Consider the following 13,900-nt stretch of genomic DNA (forward strand, 5'->3'; position numbering starts at 1 on the left):
ATGAATCTATTATAAACATCCATTAGTGATGTTTCGCCCACGGGCCATATTATATTGTCCATTTGTGACAAATACATTGTGATCTATACGATCCCCTGTTTAAGGTAGTGAGCTGTGCTCAAGCCTAGTAGTCTATATGATCAATGCGATCATGACTAAAATCGTCAGTACGATGATTAAAAATTTAACATCCTTAATGATGTTTGCCTAAGGGCTATATTATATTGTCCAATTGAGACAAGGCAATTGTAATCTTTTGTGATTCTTTGCCTAAGGGGGTGAGCTATGCTCAAATCCCATAGTCTATATGATCATTGCGATCTTGACTAATATCATCAATATGATGATTATAATAATAACATCCTTAGCGATAAAGTGCCTACGGGCTACACTTTACTCTATTGTCGATAAGAAAAAGTTACTGGTGGTCTTTATGATCCCCTGTTTAAAGTGGTGGGTTATACCCAACCCTAACAGTCTATATGATCAATGTGATCATGACTAATATCATCAAATACAATAACGATATATGAACATCCATTAGTGATGTCAATTGGTTTACCTTTGTGCCAAATAAGTCATCTTTAGAGACAAAGACAGTTGTAGTCTATGACTCCCTGTCCAAAGGTGAAGAACTATGTTCAAACCTGGAAGCCCCTAATCCAATAAGATTGCGGCTTATAAACTAATGTCCTTGGTGACAAATCAATGAGTTATGTTTTAAAGTCATCCATGACAAGCCAATGTGCTATAATTTGTCATTCAAGTTAACATATTAAATGTTAACACTCCTAGTGACAGGCCTTTTGTGCAAGAATTGATAAACGTCCTCCGTGACAAGCCTTAGTGCCATATCTAAATGTCCTCTGCGACGAAGCCTTCGTGCCGTATAATCATTTATGTCCTTCATGACTGGGCTTTATGCCATATCTTTTACGTCCCTCGCGACAGGCTTTTATGCCATATATGTATATATATATATATATATATATATATGGCATAAAAGCCATGAAAGGCTAGCCTTTGAGCTATTCATAATCGTCCTTGTAACAAAGACAGTTGTGACATTATGATCCCCTGTCAAGCAGGTATTGGACTCGCTCCAAACCCTAAATGCCATTGATGGTCCTTTTGTGACCTAGGCTAAATATAATGGATATTAGGGTGTTCAAAACTATCCGTATCCGAAAATCCGATCCGAAATATCCGATATCCGAATCCGAAATATCCGAAAAATCGGATATCCGAAATTCGGATATCTGAATTTTTCGGATTCGGACTCGGATAGTGATTTTCAAAATTTTCGGATATTTCGAATATCCGAAATATCCGAAAATTTAATTTTCATTTTTTTCGGATATCCGAATATCCGAAAATATCCGAAATATCCGAAAAAATATCCGAAAATATCCGAAAACTATCCGAAATATCCGAAAAATATCCGAAATATCCGAAAACTTATATCCGGATATCCGAAGCTATCCAAAATATCCGTTTCCGAATATGAAAAAAATAATAAAAAAATAAAAATTAAATAAAAAGTTGGATTTTCGGATATCCGAATCCGTATCCGAAATTTCGGATATCCGAAATTCGGATATCCGAAATTTCGGATACGGATTCGGATAGTGAAATCTGGTATCCTAAAATTTCAGATATCCGAAATTCGGATATCCGAATTTTTGGATATCCGGTTTTGAACACCCCTAAGGGATATACATTCAAATAACATTCATTAGGGATGTTCGTAACATAATAGCCTATACGGTTTATGGATGCTATGGCTAATCTATGTCAAGTCATCAGGATGATGACTAACAATTGTTTAATTTGGTGGTTAGTACCAAGCTTCGAGTATGGCAAACTCGGATGAGGTAGACAACAGTCGCGATACTATTATTGAAGTGACAAAAGCTAATGATGCTACCAACATAGACCTCAATATTAATGGAGTTAATCTCCAAGCTGTATTTGACGCAGCTGTAGGAAAGGCCATGGAAAAGGTCATGAAACAGTTCAAAGAGCCGAGTGCTACTCGCTCCAAATTCCATTCAAAACCTCATTCAATTGCTCATGAAAAGAGCTTTGTTCACACTTCGAATGTGAAGGATGAACCAAAGGAGGAGGATAACTCCCAGAAATCTAAGAAAAAGAGTAAATACGGGCTTAATAAGAACCAACATAAGTTCAGTAAGAAGTCTGTATGTAAGAATTGCTATAAAAGACACTGGGGGCAGTGTCGAATAGAACCAAAGACCAAAGCAGTGTAGCATCTGCAAAAAGGAACTGGTCATCAGTCCCATGAATGTAGGGACATAAGGAATGCAGTCTGTTACGGCTGTGGTGAGTAAGGCCACATCAGAATTAGATGCCATAAAGCTGCCAAAGAAGGTGCAACTAAGCCTGGAAAGGCTAAGGAAGGAAATACCTGAACTCACCTGATAAATGCCAAGAGGCAGTACATGATGTCATCCTGTACATTTCTTATCATTTAACAATGATAATTTCTGCTAAGTATCGTGTTTAAATACAGGCAATAATAAGTCTTTCATAGACCATAAGATTAGCAAAACTTTGATGATATTCATAAGAACTCCAGATTCTAAGTTAGGTAGAACCTACCAATGAAACTTGAGAGACCGATTCTTCTATTATCGACGATGAATCTTTGTGAAAAATCTAAGAGTACTCTTTCTTTGAATAGAGTACGACAATATATGTTATTTTAATCATTTTTCCACATTGATTTTATCAACTGCGAGTGCCAACTATGTTTGATAAAAGCGCCATATGAGGATTGGCGTAACCTAGTGCGTCCCATAGATTGCTTCCATGCCCGATCAGTATGGAGGTTTAATGTATGGAACCAGTAAGATATACCAATGGTCATATTGTACTAAAGTCAGCTAGTGGTATTCAAAGAAGATATCCATAATAGAAATGCCTAAGTAGGCGTCTCTACTTAAGGCATCCGTGCACTCGTAAATTAGATGTGTCATTTGCATGGCACAAGCGACGGTAAGTGGACCAAGGTCGAAGATTGAAGCTACCTCTAACATATTTGGATAACTCGATTTCTTTTTAGTAAAACTACCCTGTTCTACCTCTTAAGAGGCAAGGTGGAATTAGGATTGACATCCTATTAGGAGTTGTATCTATTACAGCAGCTCTATATCGGTCAGCATCAACGGAAATGGAAGAACTGAGAGCTGACCAGATGAGTTTTTGGAGAAAGGCTTGTACAACCTAGCTCATCATCTTAGGAGCTCCGATTATTGTTGATAAAGGAAAGCACGATGCAATACGCTTGTGCATTGATTACTGCAACCATATAGGAAACGATTAAGGATCGTTATCAACTGCCCAGGATCGTCGATCGGTTCAACTAACTACGAGAGTAGTTAATTCCTTAAGATTGATTGGGGTAATAGTTGGAATAATTATCTCACCCTAATTAAGTTCTCTTATAACTAATAGCATGATATAAGCATCAAGGCTACTCCCTTGGAGACCTTGTTTGGGAGAAAATATTAACGCTCGTTTGTTGGGCAAGAGTTTGGAAAATCCCAATTGTTAGGAACTGAGATTTGTCCTAAAAGACGACGAATAAGATATTCTGAATCCGTAATCATCTGAAAACTGCCAGTAATCAGCAATAGGGCAATGCGAAAGAAAGGCGCAGGTCTCTTAAAGTTCCAAATAGGGAACAAGACTCTATTGAGAATATCAATGTGGAAGAGTAGGATGTGTTTCAGTATAAAGGGCAGGTCAAGCCCTGGATATATAGAACCATTCGAGATCATCGAATGTGTCGGCAGTATAGCTTATAAGCTAAACTCGCCTAAGGAGCTTAGTGTAATTCACAATGTGTTCCACATCTTTAACTTAAAGAAATGCCTAGCTGATAAATCGCTAGCAATGTCTCATAAAGACATATAGATTGATGAAAGCCTAAGGTTTATTGAAAGACCTATATCGATCAAGAGTCAACAGGTTAAAAAGCTTCGAAGAGAAGCATGTACCTATTAAATAGGTCAATTGGGATACCCGTAGAGGTCCCCAATATACTGCGAAAGTTAAGTCCATTATACGACAGAAAGTACTTCCATATTTTTGAGCAAATCTCAGGGTCGAGATTTCTTTTAAGGGGGTAAGGATGTAACACCTCGTAAAATCGTGTCCAATGATGTGTTGACACGTGTAATGAACCCTAATAAAGTTAAACGTTGACTGTGAGGGACTAATTTCGCCAAAAAACAAAAACTATGAATATAGAAGGATTGAAAGTGTCAACATGCCTAAACTAGGCCTTTGAGTGACCTTATACGGTGTCCGTATTCTCAAATGAGCCACTTGTTGGACGAGAGGAACCGTTTGCATAATTATGTGAAAGTTTGAGCGTCGAAGGGTTAAAAGTGTCAACATATTAATTCTTACCTCTGAGTGACCTTTTAACAAACTGAGAGCTTCATAATGTTTAACATATTCGCGGGAATGCCTAATATTGACCATTCAAGGCTTTTATGCCAATAAGTGAAGTTGCGCGCAAGTGTGTAAGTTAGAGGGGTTAAAAGCGTCAACATGTTTAATTACACCTCTGAATGACCTTTTAACGAACCCGAAGTATTATGATGAACAATCATACTCGTGAGAATGCTTAACAAGAGCTATATAAGGCTTTGATACTATTAAATGATGATATGCGCAAGTTTTCCCGTTAAAGGGACCAAAAGCGCCAGCGTCTAAAAACTACACCTTTGAGTGACCTTTTAAGCGAACTGGAGCATCGTAATATTTGAGCATACGCTCGGGAAGCCTCATATGAGCCATGGAAGGCTTTAATATCAATAAATGATATTACGTGCAACTTTATGCGTTAAAAGGGCTAAACGCGTCAATATGTGAAACTACGCCTTTAAGAGACCTTTTGAATGAACCAAGAGCTTCGCAATGCTCAGTCAGACTCCCGGGTGTGCCGAAGGTTGGCCACGAACACCTTTCACACCTTATAATGAAGAAACACGCGAAATTGAAAGTTATGTGCCTAAAGTGTCAATTCTGAAAGTTCATAAGTTGCTAAAAAGGGTTCAAGGACTGATATTGTAAAACCCAAAACATAGTATGGCTGATATGGGTCTAGTCTCGGGCCATGGGCCCAATGGGCTGCCTTTTTATGGGTCATTTAAAGAAACAGCAACATATATGTGTTGTTTTGAAGAAAGGCATAGAACAGGGACCAGAATCGACAAGTTGCAAAAGATGGAGCTGGGCCAGACCTTCAGGCGGGCCGCGTAGGCTTTGGGCCGCCCCTTGTGCGGGCCACGTAGCCCGTATCTGCTGTTGTTATATTTTTTTTATTTAGTCTAGCTTGTTCACCACTCCAATTCGATTCTTAAACATTAAGCTTGATTTTTCTTAAACATTAAGCTCGATTCTAGCATGTAGTGATCCAAGGGATTCATATAACACTTGTCTTGATCCAATGTTTTCTCAAAACCTATATAAAGGATGAAGTTCATCCATTTGAATTGCCATTTTCATTCCTTCTCTATATCTCTCAACCTGGAGCTTCCTAATCTGAATGGGAACTTATTTTTACTAGAAAAGATAGCAAGGACCCTTTGTAAGTTTCTTAGCCCTCTCATTAGTTCAGTTTCATAATTTAAAAACCGAAAAGTCAAGTTATCGTAAATTAACTTTGACTTTCGGTTTAAACTCAAATGGTCCAGCCACTGTTCAAGATGAATGTGGTTATATGACCATAGTTAGGTAGGTGATTAACCCTTAAAAGGGCACCTCCTAATTCATTCGTTTGCTTAGTTAATTGTCGGGTCAAACCATTTAGTTAAAAAGTCAAACTTGGTAGAATTCTAAATAATAATTAAAACCAATGATACAGAGGTTATAAATTATATTTTAACACTCTAATAACTTGGTAATTATTATTAGAACATGTCTAAGTATGTTCAACCCGACAATTCTGAGTCTAGAGTCGGTTCGCAACCGAAAGTCGCAAAAGCTTGACTTTTGCTTTGACTTTCAGTTCTGACCCGATTAAGCTTGATTCTTCCATGTTTAAGCTTCCATTAGGACCATATTATATAGTAGTATAACCCCCTGAAGTTATATTGCTTGGTCCTTAGTAGTTTGAATTATATGCACATGTCTGTTATTATGCTTATAAATGCCGTAATTGCCCTTTTGATATACAAATGAGATTTTTAGAAATGTGAGTGGACAAAAACCTTTGTTACTGATATATAAGTGTGTTCCGAATATGTCACATCGGTTCTTGGTCTAAAACAGGAGTTATGCTCGATATCGTAAATAGAAGCTTTTTATTTATTTAATTGCGATATCTTGCATATGGCATGTTTAAACATTGATTTTGACCCAAAACTCATTACCTACTGTTAAGATATTATTTTTAGGGATTTTTGGAAGTTTTGATCAGATTATAATCTGATCGTATCATGGAGTTCTTGTGTAATTCGGTAAATAACGATAATAACCTTTTCATGCATAAAATGAGATTAACAAATGATTTGAATGCCAAACCTATTCCTACTAATTTCATACATTAAATAAATTAATTTGAGCATTCAAAACTGCTCAAAATCTCAGATTTCCATAAAACACGTTAATTATCGTCAATTAGCGATTTTTACGCTATTTAGGCGCATAGTATGGTTTTAAACCATATTTAACACCTAATACTTATTACCTACTGAATTTTTAAACAAATTCTAATATTATTACAGTAAGTATAAGTCCTGAGCTCAGACTTTCAAAAATGTCCTTAAAAGCATATGTGAAATGACCAAAATGCCCTTTCAGGGCATAGTTTGGCCATAATTGGTAAACCTCACATATATATAATATCTTATTGATCTAATGGGATAAAATAAATATTTTTACTGATTACCAAAGACCAGAACCTCGGTTTACTTTAAAACCTCTTTTATAAAGGGTAAAATGACCAAAATGCCCCTATGGGACTTAAATTGGTTTTAATTACTTTTTGGGCATATATGTTAACATCTTACTGATGTACAGTAGAAACTCGATAAATTAATACTCGATTATTTAATAAACTCTCTAAGATAATATTTTTTTTCCGGTCCCGACTCGGGGATAGGGTGCTAAATTAATAATTCGCTAAAATTATAAGATAATACATTTTTGATAATTTCTTTAGACCCCATATAAAATATAAATTAACAATTCCTTATATATAGCATATTACATGAATGATTTATGAAGGTTTCTTGAAAAATGACTCAATTGACTTTTGTTTTTTGTTGAAATCAATTTCCCCTTGAATGTCGTCTCTAATTTTCCTTAGCATGCTAAGAACTTCTGGTGTTGTTTTCTCATAGCTCAACAAGAAATTGTTCAATGTGATTGCCGCTTTAATAGCTTCGTTTCGCGAAGGGGGCTCCATTGTAGAACTTTCATCATCTTCTTCAACGATATCATCTTTATTAATTCCAATAACGCTTTCAATAATTTCTTCATCAGTCAACAACTGTGCAATTACATTTTCTTCTGGGTGAGTCAGAACATCTTCGACATCCATTTCATTGCGATAACCCAACTCTCTGATCAAATTCTGGAGTTCTTGAGTGCTTTCACCACCTTCATCTGAGTTCTCAAAAGTCATGTTATCTGTTGATCGAAGTTTACAATGACGAAAGCAGTTCACAATTGTATTTGCACGAACATCCATAGTCAATGCTGAAATTGCAAGATTCATTGCATCTAATACATTTATTTTTGCTGGATTTGGAACCCCTAATTCATAACCCTCCAAAAGACTTCTATAAAATCGACGACGATAATGCATCTTAAAAGCTCGTATGATCCCCGCGTCACAAGGTTGAATTTTTGAAGTTGTGTTTGGTGGCAAAAAAAATAATTCAACATTTCGTAATCCTTCAATAATTTTTTGGATGAGCAGGGCAATTATCCACAATCAAGAGAATTTTTCTTCCAACCATTTTTTTATCAAGTTGGCGAACATATTCTTCAAATAACACACCAGTCATCCAAGCTCGTTTGTTAGCACGGTACTCACAGTTCAGACTATTCAGGTTTACATTCTTGAAGCACAGTTCAGACTGTTCAAGTTTACATTATTGTATACAATAATTAAGTGGAAGCTTGAAAGGTGTTTGTAAAGTAAGTATTCTACTATAAATTAATAAAATATTAATTAATATATAAATTAATAATTATTAATTTATCGATTAATTAATAACTCTTTTAATTAATAAATTTTGGTGGCCCCAAGTGTATTATTTTATAGAGTTTCTATTGTATTAACATATTCTAAGCATAATAACATATGGGACTTGTATATGGTTCATTTGGTTGCCCGTTACGCATTTACGCATTCGGATCGGTTTATGTAACTAGTTTACATAAGTTTGCCGAAACGGGTTTAACCTTATCGTTTTTATCTCACAATCTGGAATGTGTTTAGTTTACCCATAATATACAAGTCTTCGTACTTGTTGGGTCTAAATAACATTCTATTCCGGTCATCGCTTAATCTAGCGTATCGTACCGCTTTAGATACTTTAAGCTAGCCGGTCTAAGTCTACGACTTAAATAAAGACCGTTAGCATTCTAAATTGGTTATATATTACCATCACTCCAGACTAGAGCCACCCGGTAAAAGCTACCTGCATTTAGATAGATTGGATACGATTGAGTTATTTTGCTGTGAATCAAGTATTAGCTCTGGTAAATACTTTCAACTTATTTTCCCTTATACGGGCTTGGGGTACGGTATATAAAATACCGCTGGTCGGGCATTGAATTTTTAATCATATGAAGGTTAAATCATTGAGATGACCCGTTTAATCAGTTTTGTTTGTTCTAAGCCTTTGGGGGGGTTAATGACCGTGTTCTGGATATCCTCGGCTCATTCATTGAAATGGTCACGACTTAAGCACGGGGTGTAGGCATACACCTGCCGGTGCGTATGTCAAAGTAATATACCCGGCTGTTCGAGAATAACTCGCTGCGGGATATATTATGTGGTGTGTCTATTAATCTTTAACCCGGTTTTGAGCCCGGGCTACTAAACGCATAACAAACATATAATTCTTTTACAAGTTTTTATATTTAAATAATTATCCCAAGTTATAATAGATATTTTGTGCCTTGTGCACTTAAATCAGTTTTCATAAATTCTTTTCAAAAGAGTCAGTTAATTGTATTTACCAGTGAAAACTGACGTATTTTCAAAAGACTAAGTGGCATGTACTTACTCGTAATAGGCTGGGAGTTGCTCGGTGTCGAAAAAGAGGATCTTGCAAGTCCTTAAAGATACCATAAAGTCTGCTAAGCTTCATTTTATACATTATGTAATGATCCACCTGTGGAATTGATATTACAGGCTCGTCTATAATAAACACTTTGATATTTTCAGTCACTTGAGTTTGTAATAATATTTTTATATTCTAAGACTTCCGCTGTGCTATTCTGTGTATGTTTAACCATGATGATATCAACTACGTCACGATACTCCTCACCGGGCCCACCGGTAATATGTGGAAATATCGGGGTGTGACACTCAAATTCGGAACAATCACAAATTCGGAAGACTTAACCAAATTCGGAATTTGACAAATTCGGAAAAGTGACAAATCCGGACAACTGACAAATTCAGAACTGATGTTAAAACCGGAATTGTCTTCTGTAATTCCTAAACTTGTGTGGTTTTGGTAAAACGCAAAACTGTGACTTCACGGTAATGCGAGTTTACCCACAAACTTAGGAAAACCCTAATGACCAAAGATGAATGACGGCAGCAAAATTTCTTCAACCAAAAACTTGATTTCTGCAAGATAATCTCGAACCGTACAATAAGAGCAAACTCTCTGATACCAATTGTAGGTCCCTTTCACGTGGATCGTTACGAGATTGACAATCAATCAAGGGTGCGGAATCCCCTTGATAGATCACACGAACACACGAACACATAAACAAGTTTAACAGATGAAGAACACGAAGAATCACTTTCAAACCGTCTTCTATTGATTATCCAACGAGAACGTTTATAGTCAATTCAAGACACATAAGAAATCTCTCAGCCACTCTTTGTAGATTTCTCACACCCTCTCCCTAGAACCACTAACTCTTAGGATTAACTAAAACCCTAATACAAAACATGTTTATATACCACATGTTTGCATACTGGGCTAGGCCATTCTAGAAGCCCATTATAACTCTAAACAAGCTAAACACAAATGCTAAGCCCAATACAAAATATCCAAAGACAAAACTATTAAACAATTAAGCTGTTGTCATAAAATATTCAACAATAGATAGATTGATACAGCAAACCTGATGTCGGAAGGAAGATGATGATTAGGATTAGGGTTTGTGTAATTGAACATATGTAAATCTTGAAAGATAATGATGAAGGGTAGATGAAGGATCACAAGAGAGAGGAACAACTTGAATTGTCGTAGATGAATATGGAGAGAAAACATAGAGTTAGTAACAAATAAGGGTTTGTAGTATGATTAGTCGATATATAAAGGATCCAAATAACATAGCTGGGTCGGATAGTTTATATGGGGCTTCACTAATGAAAAAACCAATTTTTCCCTCCTACCACATCTAAGCAACTCTAATTGAGTGCCATATAAGCCCAAATACTTTCATTTATTATATATAATAGAAATACATAATAGATTATCCAATCAATTAAAATAGGAAACCTTGTTTTTACACTGCTCCCATTTATTCCTCAATATTCACACTGACAAACACTATCGACCTCCGTTTCACGATTACGATTATGGCTTCAAGTTCTACCACTGCTTCCTCCGCCATCCACCTCTAGCCTATGTTGTTTTCGCCGTTTTGTTTCAATTCTGAACTGTTCGTCAACACCTTCACTTCCTTGATGATCTAACACGAACACTTATCTTGTTCGATAAGTGTTCAGGAACCATTCATGAACACATATTTCCTTAACGAACGAACACGAACAAGGCCTTTTTTTTGTTTTTGTTCGATTCGTTTGCAACCCTACCCGCAACCTCTTATTGCTGATAAATCATGCTTTGGAGGACCACTTGCAAACCCAAGAGTACGACATGTGTGAAGGGCACAAGAAATTTGAGGCAAGCTTATGATGAAATACCCACCTAGTAGGACACTGAAGTGATTTCGTGTAGAGGGATGTAGTCAACTATAATTAACAATGTTATTATTTGGTTTTATTGTGGAGACTACAACAATACATCAAGGACGATGTGATTATTAGTGTGGTGTGGGTTTAAATTCTTGCAAGTGCAACGTTTGGTATAAAACAATTGCTCTTATAAAGAAAAAGAATAGTCGAGTCGGGGGCATTGATGCGGCCCAACCAATAACCCAAGCCCATTCAGCCTATGCAGAAGTGGGGTAGGCACCTGAACAATATCCAGGTAGCAGCCCAAATTTAAAACCCGTTGAATAGCAACCGACCCAAATGTCAGATACATATACCTGAGTTTCTATAGTCCGTTCCATTTATTTGTCATAACACTGGCCTAAGATCCCATGTTTTTTTATCATGGCTTTTTTTTTCTTTGCATTCTTCTTTAAATGTGAAAGAGTATGGAACAAAACGGTAACTAAAAAAATGCTCCAAAAGTTCTTCTTGATCTTGTTTTAGATCGTGTCCATGACCGACACCATGGGTGTGCGGTGTTGGCGACCACATATGGTCTATTATGAGAGGGTTCAATTTTTTTAGAAGTTGTATAAATTTGTAGTACATAAATTTTTTTAAAGCATTAACTTTAAAAACATAAACGTGGCTCTCGGTGATGTGAGTGCACCATAAAAGGCCACATTACCCCCAACCCAACACCATCACACTCACAAATTGCTTTGAACCATTAAGGTGCTGTTTGTTTTTTCAGAGGTGAAATGTCTGCAGTCTGCGGACCACATCTGTAGCAGAAGAGTTGGACCAAACCTTTCAGTCTGCAAGAAGAAGACTGTTTGTTTTTTAACTTATGCAAGTTGCTGAAATAAAACGAAATCTAAATAAACTGAACATAATAGGCACAAATAATAAAAATGATAAAGCATGATCAACTAACAAATTGCTCTAATCGCACAAATGTTAAGTTTACCCCATCCAAATCCCTCCTTAATCTTCCATTCACCACAATGCCTATACCTAACCTCTCAAAAACCCCAACTGAACATTTTCAAAATTACAATTCACAGTGACCAAATTCGAACTAAATCAGCAATTAACCAACTCCAAAATAGCTAAACAAATCAACAATAGTCGTGATTACCTCTGAAGACGAATAAGCCGAATCGAGACCATTGGCGACTGGTGAAGTGGAACGACGGTGATTGAGAGAGAATCTCCGGTCTGAATCGGAGAGATCCGATGGCCTGTGGTAATCATCTCCGTCATCATCGTCGTCGTGAACTTCTAAGGCGATTTGTTTAGGTTTTCTTTCAAATTGGCAAGATTTCGTGCTCCACATCATGGTAGAAGTGAAGATCGTACCAACTGTCCGGTGCAAGATATCTATGAAGAGGAGAGGTGGTGGTGGCAGCGGCCTGTAGGAGGAGACGAACGGCGGTGCGACGGGGGTGTGGGAGGAGAGGTGTTGGCGGCGGCGGTTCGGGGGAGGAGTGGTGGTGGCGGCAGCACGAAGGGGCTGTGGGAGGAGAGGTGGTGGCGGCGGTGATGGGGAGGAGAGGTGGTGGTGGTGGCAGGGAAGAAGAAGGGAAGTGGAGGAGAGTGTAGGGTTCTGTGTGTTTTGTGAAGAGGTTAGAAGAGTTGAGAAGATGGTAGTCCATCTCTGCACCAAAAAGTGGTCAGGCAGAGCTTTTTGAGTGATTTGTCTTCTAAAAATCAAACACGCTGCAGACCCCTACGTCTGCGCGTGGTCTGCGTGGGGAAGACAAAAGAGGTTGTGAAGCACTTTTTTTAAAAAACAAACACCACCTAAGTGTTGAATCAGTAAGAGGTCTAAACCATTAAGAGCCAGTACAATCCTTAACCGTTCAAAAGCAAATGTCTAACCAATTCAGATTAGAGGTCTTAACCATTCAAACTCAGTATAATACTTAACCATTCATAAGCAAATGTCAGAACCATTCAGACATCTGCTCGTGAAACAAACACTCTGAACCACTAAGTGCTGAACGAGTAAGAGGTCTGAACCATTAAGAGCCAACTAAAAGCTAAACAAACAGCCCTTGCTCATTTCTTATTTCTGTGTAAAAACAATATTGCAGAAACGTAAAGTACATAAATCATTTTTACCATGCAATTTTGTTACATAAATTGTTTTTAGTAAAATCTTTTAATAAAACGCAAAATGCCATTTTTGAAGAGGTAAGTCTCGGACACCGTTTTCGGAACACTTGCACATTGCTGAAATTTTCTTGTGAGGAGTTTTCTTGGTCATTCGCTTGGATTGACTTGTAAGGGGGGCCAAATGATGTGTTGTGATGCCGAAGAGACATGAGCCTACCATCACACTTCCTAAAGTAGACAACTTGTAAGAAGTATGTAGACGATAACAAAGAGTGAGTTGTCATAGACGGATCAGCCGTGCCAATTTGACATTCCGTTTGTTAAAGGTCCAGTAAAACTAAGAGTTATAATGCAAATGCAATTGATTATCAAACCTACTATTATCTGTTGGAAAAATAGGTGAAAATAGCATTTTTCACAAATATAGGAAAATGATTTTTTTCCTGTTTTGGACTAGAAATAAATATAATAAAATGAGCGGGTTTTATATATTTATTTGTGGGTTTGTGTTCTATGTTGGAAGAGCTTCGCAACGAACTAAACCACGTCCAAAACGGAGCTAAGATGAATGAGATATTGATTCTCAAAGTTGGGTGTTTGAAA

The 13,900-nt window shown here is 37.1% G+C and overlaps 2 protein-coding genes across 2 annotated transcripts; both read right to left on the minus strand.

The window, feature by feature from the left end:
- Positions 1–2,434: 2,434 nt before the first annotated feature.
- Positions 2,435–8,049, minus strand: LOC110871298. The gene is made up of 2 exons (XM_022120132.2): positions 7,263–8,049; positions 2,435–2,438 (listed from the first exon to the last, which is right to left on the minus strand). The coding sequence occupies exons 1-2, from the start codon at positions 7,844–7,846 to the stop codon at positions 2,435–2,437; spliced, it is 588 nt and encodes a 195-aa protein (XP_021975824.2). The 5' UTR covers positions 7,847–8,049.
- A 2,612-nt stretch (positions 8,050–10,661) lies between these two features.
- Positions 10,662–13,581, minus strand: LOC110870300. Its single transcript, XM_022119487.2, has 3 exons — positions 13,405–13,581; positions 12,318–12,908; positions 10,662–11,994 (listed from the first exon to the last, which is right to left on the minus strand). The coding sequence occupies exons 1-3, from the start codon at positions 13,579–13,581 to the stop codon at positions 11,887–11,889; spliced, it is 876 nt and encodes a 291-aa protein (XP_021975179.1). The 3' UTR covers positions 10,662–11,886.
- Positions 13,582–13,900: the final 319 nt, after the last annotated feature.

Source organism: Helianthus annuus, chromosome 17 (assembly GCF_002127325.2).
Source record: "Helianthus annuus cultivar XRQ/B chromosome 17, HanXRQr2.0-SUNRISE, whole genome shotgun sequence".
Lineage (NCBI taxonomy): Eukaryota > Viridiplantae > Streptophyta > Magnoliopsida > Asterales > Asteraceae > Helianthus > Helianthus annuus.

Excerpts from the sequence above, each read along its gene's own strand:
- LOC110871298 (XM_022120132.2), bottom strand. The coding sequence starts at position 7,846 with ATGCATTATCGTCGTCGATTTTATAGAAGTCTTTTGGAGGGTTATGAA.
- LOC110870300 (XM_022119487.2), bottom strand. The coding sequence starts at position 13,581 with ATGACAACTCACTCTTTGTTATCGTCTACATACTTCTTACAAGTTGTC. Across the intron at positions 12,909-13,404 it reads AAAATTTCAGCAATGTGCAA|GGGTCTGCAGCGTGTTTGAT; the intron begins GTGTTCCGAAAA and ends GCGCAGACGTAG. Across the intron at positions 11,995-12,317 it reads CGGCTTATTCGTCTTCAGAG|ACTGAAAGGTTTGGTCCAAC; the intron begins GTAATCACGACT and ends TTCTTCTTGCAG.